This window comes from Crocuta crocuta, unplaced genomic scaffold (assembly GCF_008692635.1).
Source record: "Crocuta crocuta isolate KB4526 unplaced genomic scaffold, BGI_CrCroc_1.0 scaffold26, whole genome shotgun sequence".
Classification (NCBI taxonomy): domain Eukaryota; kingdom Metazoa; phylum Chordata; class Mammalia; order Carnivora; family Hyaenidae; genus Crocuta; species Crocuta crocuta.
In genome coordinates this window covers 15,136,253-15,147,108 of record NW_027532249.1, presented here as the reverse complement: position 1 = coordinate 15,147,108, position 10,856 = coordinate 15,136,253, and the positions used below count along the sequence as shown (strand labels likewise).

General features: G+C 41.4%; 1 protein-coding gene across 9 annotated transcripts in view; it reads left to right on the top strand.

The window, feature by feature from the left end:
* The window catches only part of OSBPL1A (oxysterol binding protein like 1A), a 241,841-nt gene that overhangs the window by 201,065 nt on the left and 29,920 nt on the right, over positions 1-10,856 (top strand). For all 9 annotated transcript variants that reach the window (XM_077778061.1, XM_077778060.1, XM_077778059.1 and 6 more), the window contains one exon: positions 3,519-3,594. In XM_077778061.1, coding sequence (XP_077634187.1) covers positions 3,519-3,594 — 76 coding nt within the window. The remainder of the gene's footprint in view (positions 1-3,518; positions 3,595-10,856) is intronic.

The window sequence follows — 10,856 nt, the reverse complement described above, 5'->3', positions numbered from 1 at the left end:
GGGTACGTATGTCCAATTAGTTGTAAATCAGAGAGGAGAGAGGACGAATGACTCATGGCACCGTGATGCTGACGACATTCCCAAATAAAGTATATTATTGAAATGAATTTATCTCGCTCTCTTTTTTTAATGTAGCCACTGCAAAATTTAAACTTCTGTATGAAGCTTTCATATTTCTATGGGAGGTTTCGCAACATTGGCATCACTAACATTTGGGACTGGGTAGTTCTTTGTATGGGGACCCATGATGTTCCTTATTGGGTGTTGAATCGCATCCCTGGCCAGCTGTTCTAGATCAGCTTCCCACCCAGTACAGGGCTGCCTTCCTGGGCTGTGACAGAAAGGGATCCATTTAGCCTCAGTTTGAAAACTTTACTTAATAAGAATCTCTTGTTTATCATTTTTGGAATTCATTATAAGACTTTTCTGTCAGTATGCTACTGGTAACTTCTACCAGTGGTCCCACTCCTGATCACTTGAGTAGCACAGAATAAACCAAATTCTTTATGAAGGAGATAATGCATGCTAAAAGATCTTCTACATTCCAAAGTTTGCTCATCAAGTACTTCAACTCCTCCTTTGTGTCTGGCACCGCCCTGGGCAACCCGGACACAGCAGTAGATGAAACATGAGTTCTCCAGGAGCTCAGATACCATTTGAGGGGAAGTGGTTAATGCTTGAGAGCCTGCAGTAGTATGTTGTGTGTTGATCAGTGCTGTGGAGAATACTGAAGCTGCCAGAGGTGCGTAGGGAGTGCTTTTGTTGAAGGGGACGGAGTGTGGTGATGGCATGCCATTGTTCCTGGCCCTGTCCTCTACTGCCCCAAGACCTCTGTAATGCCTGCTGTTCCCCAGACCTCCAGTTTCTTTTCTTTGTCCTGGACTGCACATTTCTTTCATCCATTTCTTGTAAGAAATGTTTCCCAGACACGTCTGCCTGGCCTCTGGTAAGTCTTCCTGAGCGGGAGTGTTCAGGTTCCTTTTAAAAGTGGCACATGGATCTGAATCCTGGCTCTCGTCTGATCATTGCAGACTTGCCCCTTGGGAATGTTCTAGCTGCCATTCTCCTTTTGGCGGTCTGAGATTGCACCTGCCTTTTTGGCAGCATCATCATGCCGTTGACTCAGATTACAGTCAACAACCCTGAGGTCTTTCACTGTGCTATGCCTTCCATGTTGTGCACTCGTCCCAGTGGCCAGGGTTTCTCTTGCGGTTTTTGATCAGTGTATTGCACACAGTGTGATCTAAAGGAGTTCGCTTTTGCATGTCTTATGCAAGAAGATAGCATGGACTTTGTGATGGCCCGTTACATTTCACTGTCCCTTTTACCTCTGCCTTCTGGTTGGCTTCTGGAGTAGATAATGTTGCAGATAATCTGGCCTCCTGATGAATAACTACCAAATTTTCATAAAATGCCATAGTGAGATAAGTGAATAAAAATGAATGTGGGATAGTCCCAGGTGGGATTCTTGGCTGGCAATCCTGTAATTTCTAAATTGAAAATTTAAAAAAAAATTTTTTTGGGGGTGTCTTATCTTCTTCTGTTTCCAGAATATTTCTTGTTCTTCTTGCGTTTAATCAATGTAGTGATATAGGGGTGCCTAGGTGGCTCAGTCGGTTAAGCGTCTGACTTTGGCTCAGGTCATGATCTCACGGTTCATGGGTTCGAGCCCCACTTCGGGCTCTGTGCTGACAGCTCAGAGCCTGTTTTGAATTCTTTGTCTCCCACTCTCTGGCCCTCCCCTGCTCATGCTGTCTGCCTGTCTGTCTGTCTCTCTCTCTGTCTCTCAGAAATAAAACATTAAAAAAATATATAAATAGTGATACATGCCAGTGCTCTCAGTGTAGCTGTTGGTTGGGAGGAATTACAGCCCCTCATTCAGTCTTCACGAAGCTTATCTCCGGCTCAAACTTCTAGTATCTGTTCCATTTCTGGCTGATTTTTTCACAGACAAAAGATAAAAAACTTTGTGTAGTTGACCCTTGGACAGTTCATCTCCTGGGCAGTCAAAAATCCATATATAATTTTTGAACCCTCAAAAACGTAACTACTAATAACCTACTATTGACCAGAAGCCTTACCAGTAACCTATAAGTAGTTAATTAACACATATTTTGTATGTCATGTGTATTATATACTATATCTTACAATAAAGTGAGATTTTAGAAAATCACGAGGAAGAGCAAATACATTTATGATGCTGTACTATATTATAAAAAAACCCCACATGTCAGTGGACCCCTGCAGCTCAAACCAACTGTACACATCTCTAAACAGGGTCAACTGTACACATCTCTAAAACTACACTGAACATGCAAATGGTAGATAATGGTGGGAAATCTGTCCCTGGGTTCCACTGTTCATGTCATGGAGATTCATGGTCCTGAATGGTGGAGAATGTGATTTAAATACCATCTGTGGCTACTTCTCTGGCAGATTGGTTAGATGACAGATTTGCCAAATGAGCAGTGTGTGTTCCTAAAAAGAAGAAATCAGAAGGATTTTACCGTGGAGGATTTAAAAATACTATTTATTTTAAAACTTAATGTTCACTTCTGTAATTCAAATTAATTTAGTTTGTAGAATAAAAGTTTTTTGAAGATACATTATTGGGTTTACTATTTTGTTTGATGCTTTAGTTACATAGGTGTGTTCTAAGCAGCAGTTGCTATACCGGCATCCCTTGCCATAATCTAAGATAACTGAGAAGAATGTAGTATTTTAACAGTTTCAGAAAGGTGGTCTGGGCCCCTGTCCCCACTACGCTGGTAGTGCTGTCATTGTGATCTGTGAAAGGAGGGTCAGCTTGTGACCAGCCAGGCCTGGATGCCTGAGCCCTGACACGTGGCTTATCCAGGCCACTCTGCCCCTGACCTCCATCAGCCTTCTGCTGCCTCCAGACCCCTGCGGAGGCTTTGACAGTCCTCCTTCTGGACAGGTTAATTGGCAAGGGGTTTCCTGTATATCCAGAGGGGCTAAATTTTGTTCACATCAATGTCTTTGGGAAAGTACTAATGTAAGATGCCGGGCCTAAATTTTACTTTGGCTTTATAGCTTATTTCCATTTTCCCATTCAGTTTCTTAAAAACAGGCCTTGTGATGGCATTTTGTTTACATTATTTAGCAGCTGGAGTACAAACATGTATGAAGCATCCAGATAACAGTAGTTGTGTCTCGAAGCAGAAGCGAACCAGAATCCACTGTGCCAGCACATGACAGGAAGACCAGCCCTGTGAGGTGGGGCAGAAAGCTGGATGCCAGCGGGGGAGCTGGGATCATTAGGGTCAGAATAACACCAGTGGCACAGGGCCAGTGGATCTGTTGTGACACTTTTCAGGGGCCAGCACAGCAGTGATCGGGGTACAGCCTCCGACAAACCCTGTTTTACCTTGTCTATAAAAAGGCACATTTTTAAGGTGTCTATACGTGCATGCCTGTGGTGTTCATATTAATGACAATAGCTTTTCCCTCCTAGTGTCAGTGGCATTAAAATGTTTATTTTTCTTTTCTTCTTTCAGAACAAGCCTGCCCTCCCCTATGTTTTCCAGAAATGACTTCAGTATCTGGAGCATCCTAAGAAAATGTATTGGAATGGTAAATTAACTATCAATTCTCTAATGTAACATTAAGCAGACATGTTTCCTTACATATTCTTTTGGAAGAGAATCTTAATGTTGGCATAAAAGTGACGTACAACAAAGTTTATGGAAACTTGAGAGTCAGAAATTAGGATAAGTCGTAGGTTTGCCTGACAGAATTTGAACCACTCTTTGTGCCATTTTAATGGGGTTTCATCGTGACTTCTCACTGTTGAGAAAATAGGAAAAGAAAATGCTCTTTTCCTGTTGTCACACCACATTTGTGTTTCCCCATAAAATTACCCAGAAATTCTCTCAGAAAGCACAGACTCCCCAAAGTGTAGGATATAATTTCACATACCCTTCTTCATACCAGCTACTTGTTTTGTGCTTTGAATTTTAAGTGTGGTATATTAGATACGTGGAAATGTGTACCTGCCTAGCTGTGCAGGTCGATCTGACGTGGGGAAGGGCAGCACCAAGCAGAATCTTCTAAATTCCATAAAGATGTAGATTGTCTTTAAAACAATGGTCCACAGCTCCACCTGGACATCAGTTAGGCTAGAATTCTGAGTAAAGTTCTTTTCATTCTTCTATCAGGAACTTTGCCCAACTAGAATGATGAGCCATGTAAACATGTGAGTCCTGAGCTGCTAAAGAGTCTGCCTGGGCTTTACCTTTTGTAGTGTGACAGTGTGCATCCTAGGAGTGCTGTGAGGACTTCCTGCACCAACAAGTGTAGTCACTTTCCTTTCACTCTGCAGCTTGCCGTCAATGAAACTCGGGCGTGCCCACTTCGGCATTTCTCTAATGTCCCTGCTCTCTGCATGTGGTTACCTCATCTAAGACTTTGCAAATGAGACATCCAAGGACCTAATCCCAGAAATAGTCATTTTAAACAATTATTTTCTGATTCTACTATGTGGAGAGTAACTCAGCTAAGCTCTAGAGCCAGATGCTGGGATTTGTCTCAGCTTTGCTGCTTCCGACCTGTGAGACCCCAGGGAGCCTGCTGTAACAGCCTGGATAGGGCTTCCTCCTGGGTAAAGTTAGGAGGAAAAAGTTTTCTTTTCTTTTTCTTTTTTAATAGTTTATTGTCAAGTATATTTCCATATAACACTCAGTGCTCATCTCTACAAGTGCCCTCCTCCATGCCCATCACCCCCTTTTCCCTCCCCCCCACCCACATCAGTCCTCAGTTTGTTCTCAGCATTCAAGAGTCTCTCATAGTTTGCCTCCCTCCCTCTCCCCCCCTATTTTTCCCCTCTTCTTCTCCCCCACGGGCCTCCATTAAGTTCCTCCTAATCTTTCTATACGTGCAAACATATGGTATCTGTCCTTCTCTGCCTGACTTATTTCGCTCAGCATAACACCCTCAAGTTAGGAGAATAACTTCTACCTTAGATGTGTATTGAGAGATAAATAATTTATGTAAATTGTCTACGAAGTCCCTGGTTTAGCATAATGCTCAATATTATTAGCAGCAGTTAATCATCATACTAAAGAATCAGCCTCTAATTATATTAAAACTCATCAGGACAAACCAAATGTATATATCATTAAGATGTTAATTATACATGTTAGTGTCTTTCGATCTGAAATTTTCAGGGTAAAAAATTTATATTTGTATTCTACGGAGCCAGTATTTTTCAAACCCTTAGTAAACATATTTACCACCATGATTTAGTATGCAAATAGGTATATTTGTGTGTTTAAAGCCCGGAGCATCTTGTGTGGTTCAGTTGGTTAAACATCTAACTCTTGATTTCGGCTCAGATTATGATCTCACAGTCGTGGGATGGAGCCCTGTGTCAGGCTCCACTCTGGGTGTGGAGCCTGTTTGAGGTTCGTTTTCTCTCTCTCTCTCTCCTCTCTCCTCTCTCCTCTCTCTCTGCCCCTCCCCTCATGTGCACACAAGCAGTCTCCCACCCCCCCAAAAGTAAAGAAAATAATAAAATTAAATCAGTTTCACAAAAGGAACATTCATCCTTACAATAAGTGGTATTTCCTTTTATGTTAAATTAATGCTGATTCCAACTCATTAAATGGATTACATACTCTCTAATGAATGAAACCGTCACTGTAGAATTGATACCACATCTGTCAAAAACTATTTGGTCAACAGAATTTGTATGCAAACTTCAGCTGTGTTTGAGCTTTTTGGGACACCATGGAAAATACAGTTTTCTGTATTTCTCTTGCTTGAATCTGTCTGCTACCATCTTCTGTCTCATAAGTGTCAGGTTTAGTGGTGGGGTCATGAATTTGTTCAGGCTAGAAGTCTAGTTTATGTCTAAAGCAACCATTCTGTCTAAATGGAGAATAACTATTCTTTTAAAAGATAGGACATAATGTTATGTTGGATCATACCTGTCATACTTTGAAAGATAAACTCTTTTTCTCTAGAAGAATGATTTCAGTTTTACTTTTTATTGCAAAACTGTGTAAATAAATGTTCTCTACTAAGTTTATAAGAGGCTAACATTCTTAGGGGGACATTTACTACTGTGGATTGAAGGACTTACCTAGCATTTGTAAGTATTGGTCTTTGGGCACTGTCATAGGATCCCCTCTAGTAGGCAATAGAAACAATCAAAAGGTGTAAGAGTTGGCCAGCCATAGAGATTTAAAGTACAATATATCTTAAAAATAAATAAAGTGCAGTGTATCTTTTTTAAAGAGTTTATTTATTTATTTTGAGAGAGAAAGCACAAGCTGGGGAAGGGCAGAGAGATTGGAGCGGGGGGAGGAGAGAGAGACAGAGACACACAGAGAATGCCAAGCAGGTCCGTGCCATGAGCCTGGTGCCCAATATGGGGCTTGCTCCCACGAATTGTGCCCCAACTACAATGTATCTTGAGAGAAAAATACAAATATCATCATTAGAGTATGTTTTTAAAAGTAATTTTTTGTGTTGACCCCTCCAATGTCTGCCTTCATGTATCCTCCAAAAGAAAATAGTTCAAAACTTAAAACTGTAGGGGCACCTGGGTGGCTCAGTTGGTTAAGCGTCCAGCTAAGGCTCAGGTCATGATCTCATGGTTTGTGGGTTCAAGCCGCACATTGGGTTCTGTGCTAACAGCTAGCTTGGAGCCTGCTTCAGATTCTGTATCTCCCTCTCTCTCTGACCCTCCCCTGCTCACACTGCCTCTCCCTCTCAGAAATAAATAAAATATTTTAAGAAAATGTAATAACCATAATGTTTTTGTACTAAAGTTCAAAGCAAAGGCATTTTTTAAAGCCTGCAGTGCATTTCTGTGATTCTCTTTTTTCTTTTTCAGATTTTTTAAAGTTTTATTTATTTATTTTTGGAGAAAGAGAGAGCTTGCGAGCAGGGGAGGAGGAGGGGGCAGGGAGCAAGAATCCCAAGCAGGCAGCTTATGGTCAGTGCAGAGCAGAGCAGTCCCTGAAGAGCCGATACCGGTCTTGAACCCACAAACCGTGAGATGGTGACCTGAGCTAAAATCAAGAGTCGAACACTTAACTGACTTAGCCCCCCAGGCACCCTGCATTTCCATGATTCTATTAGACTGAACAATCCAAACACTGCGGGGGCACCTGGCTGCTTGAGTTGGTGGAACATGCGACTCTTGATCTCAGGGTTGTGAGCTGAAGTCCATGGTCAGTATAGAGATTACTTAAGAATAAAAATCTTTAAAAAAGAAAATAAGTACATGGCTTTTATGAACTCATGATAGATGTTGAGTGTAGAGATTACTTAAAAAATAAAAAAATATTCAAACACTTCAGTTCCTTTCTGTGTGGGCAAGCCTCCATTGCAAAAGCCATGTACATTTCCTTCAACCAGCTCTTCCCCATAGCTCCGCATTCCTAGTTTCTCAACTTTATAAGAAGAAGTCTTAAAAGTACTGGGGGATATTTGGTATTGAACCATAGCTTCCCATGATGTCTCTATTGACTTGAGAGCTTGCCAGAACAGAGTGGAGAGTATGAGCATCCTGCAGGTGAAAACCTCACAAGTCTACACTGAACTGGGGTCCAGTCCCAACTTTTTAAAAACTTGATGCCCCTTATGATGAAATGGTTTTATTGTATAACATCATTATCCAAAATGACTTTGGAGCAATTGGTTGGCTCAGTTGGTAGAGTATGAGACTTATGATCTCAGGGTGTGAGTTTGAGCCCCATACTCGTATAGAGATTACTTAAAAGTCTTTAAAAAAAAAAAAACCCAAACCATAAATACATGGCTTTTATGAACTCATAATAGATGCTTACCTGCCAGGTGCAGTCTAGGAATAATTTGTCTTAATCAGGAAGGAAAGTCCGAGATCTCCTGACATTTGCCATCTTGGACCCCGTGTCCTGCAGCACCATCTCCAGCCAGGCTCACTTTGACCCCATCTTCCACTTCCACGTCTGTACATGTTTTGCTTTGCTTCTTTCTAAAAAGAGTATGGATGGAACTGGAGGATATAATGCTAAGTGAAATAAGTCATTCAGACAAAGACGGATATCATAACGTTTTTACTCATGTGGATCTTGAGAAACTTAACAGAAGACTATGGGGGAACGAAACGGGGGGAAAATAGATACAAACAGAAAAAGAGGAAGGCAAGCCGTAAGAGACTCTTCAATACAGAGAACAAACTGAGGGCTGATGGGGGGGATGGGTGATGGGCATTGAGAAGGGACTTGTTGGGATGAGCACTGGGTATTGTACGTAAGCAATGAATCATAGGAATCTACTCCCAAAACTAAAAGCACACTGTATACACTGTATATTAGCCAACTTGACAATAAATTATATATAAGTGTATGTGTGTGTGTGTATACTTATAATGTTTATTTTTGAACAAGGGAGAGAAACAGAATGTGAGTGGCAGAACGGCAGAGAAAGAGGGAGACACAGAATCCAAAATGGGCTCTAGGCCCTGAGCTGTCAGCACAGAGCCCGATGCGAGGCTCGAATTCATAAACCGTGAGATCATGACCTGAGCCGAAGTCAGACGCTTAACCTACTGAGCCACCCAGGTGCCCCCCAAAAATAACATGGAGACTTAGATTTCCAAAATTAATGACATATTTCTTTTTCCTTCCAATCTGTTTTGGACAGGATTATGTTACTCAGTGTTGGATAATACTACATGAAATGAATACTGACACTGATAACTGATCCTGAACTCTAAAACTCTCTGTGATTGAAGCTTTTACAAAACAGATTTCCAGCTCAGAACTAATACTGATACTGGTTAGTGATTTGAAACCTTTCTTCCATATTTCCTTACTCCCATTGTCCTTTCGTTGAAGGGCTCTGATCTCATAATCCCATTATCCTGTGCTTCCCCTATTTTCTTTCTCCTCTTCTCTCTCATCCCTTCAGGGTTTCTCAGTGGGACTCACCCAGGGGTTAGGTCCTGGGTGTTGATGCCCAGTGACCTTTGAAACCAGGGCCAGCCCTGGGGTGAGGCGTAGAATTTGAGCAGGCACCTGTGCCCAGGGCTTTGCAGGTATCTACCCTGAGTTCACTAAATATATTGGAGTCCTAGAATGTTAGTGTTGGATTATTATCAGAGATGAGAAAGGTCTGGTGTATTATACACACTGACCTTTTAAAATGAAAATGAGATGCTACTCTTAATGATGTCCAGTGGAACCAAATACCATAGAGACCCGGAGCAAGCTTTTACTCTAAGAGTTGGAAAGTTTATAGTTCCATTTAATCCTTTGACTCCTACTTCCATCCCATATTTTCTACAGAATATTATCCTAAACTTTTTAATCTTTTAAGGTCTTTTACTGATTATCACACTTTGCTATCACAAAAATACTTATAAAAGTAAAAATTAGTGTATATCCTGTGAACTTAAGACTTTAATATTAAGTTTCTTTGCATCACATTATTCTTACAAATATTATGTGAGTGATCAGAAATAAGTGTTATAAAATTTATGAAAATATTAACATAAAACGTAAAATGTTCATAAAATGGATTTGTTTTCCACTGGGTTTAGACATCTGAGAATGTCACCTATTGCTAGAATGTGACAGGCTTTTCAGTAACAAGTAATTTTTTAATAGATTCAAAATTAAGAAGCCTTGCTCACAATAGTAGATAGATGGGAGTGGGGGTTTGGTGGGGTTTTTGAATCTCACAATACCGTTCAGTTTTCGACCCTTTCCCAAACTGTGTGCCAAAAGTTCAGATAACAATGTGTTATCAAAAATATTTTTCTTTTTTTTTAATATTTATTTTTGAGACAGAGAATGAGTGGGAGATGGACAGAGTGAGAGGGAGACACTGAATCCAAAGCAAGCTCCAGGCTTTCAGCTCTCAGCACAGAGCCCAGTGCAGGGCTTGAACTCATGAGCCGTGAGATCATGACCTGAGCTGAAGTCGGACACTCAACTGACTGAGCCATCCAGGCACCCCTCAAAAATACTTTTCTATGATCCATAAGTTGGCAGCTCAATTAGGACTTTCTTCAGTGTTACTTGAACAAACTTGGAGAAAGCTCACTTGTAGAAGGTCTTATGAGCCTCCAGTGGAGTCATAGGTACCTTGGCCTCTGGGAAATGTGGCTGGAGAAGCCTCACTGGCGCTCTCAACTCTTGTTGCACGTAGCTCTGCCCTCTTACTCACATGTACCTTACAGTAGTGAGAAGGGGGGAGAACATTGAAATAGTTTTTGCTCAAACACACCTGTGTCCTTGTAATAATTTTTGATAAAATGCTTTTATCTTATCATGAGCTTTTTTCCCCTCAAACATTTTTCCCTCAAAACCACAGATGTAGCTCATTCACGTGATGCACCACACAGCCTAGAGCCAGCCCATACTCAGGCACAGCTCAGGTCAACTGACTGTCAGGAGAGCGATGGTATTTTGAGGTTCAGATAAACATGTTAGTATATGTCACTGTGACAGCTGTCCCATTCTTGAATTCTGAATCGAGACAGGATTTGGAACTTTGCCAAAGCTGGTACATGATAAATACTTGAGAGACAGGGAATAGAAACGGCAAGTAGTTAAACTCTACCTAGCATCTTTACCACCTTCCGTTCCCGTGTTCTGAAATCAGAATACCCCAGCATGGGAGAAATGGCCAGAAGAGTCCTTTTCTGACGTCAGGTCTTTCCCTTAACTGAAACAGGGAAAGTCATGGAGCCCTCACACAAGTTACGGCGCCTCAGTTAAAAGAGGCCTCACCGATACCAGTACTGTACTTCTACCCGGCCCTTCATTTGGCACCCTGAGGAGTTTTACATTTCAGAGCAAGAATACTATAGAGTGATTGAGGCTGGTGTGAGTTGTCTC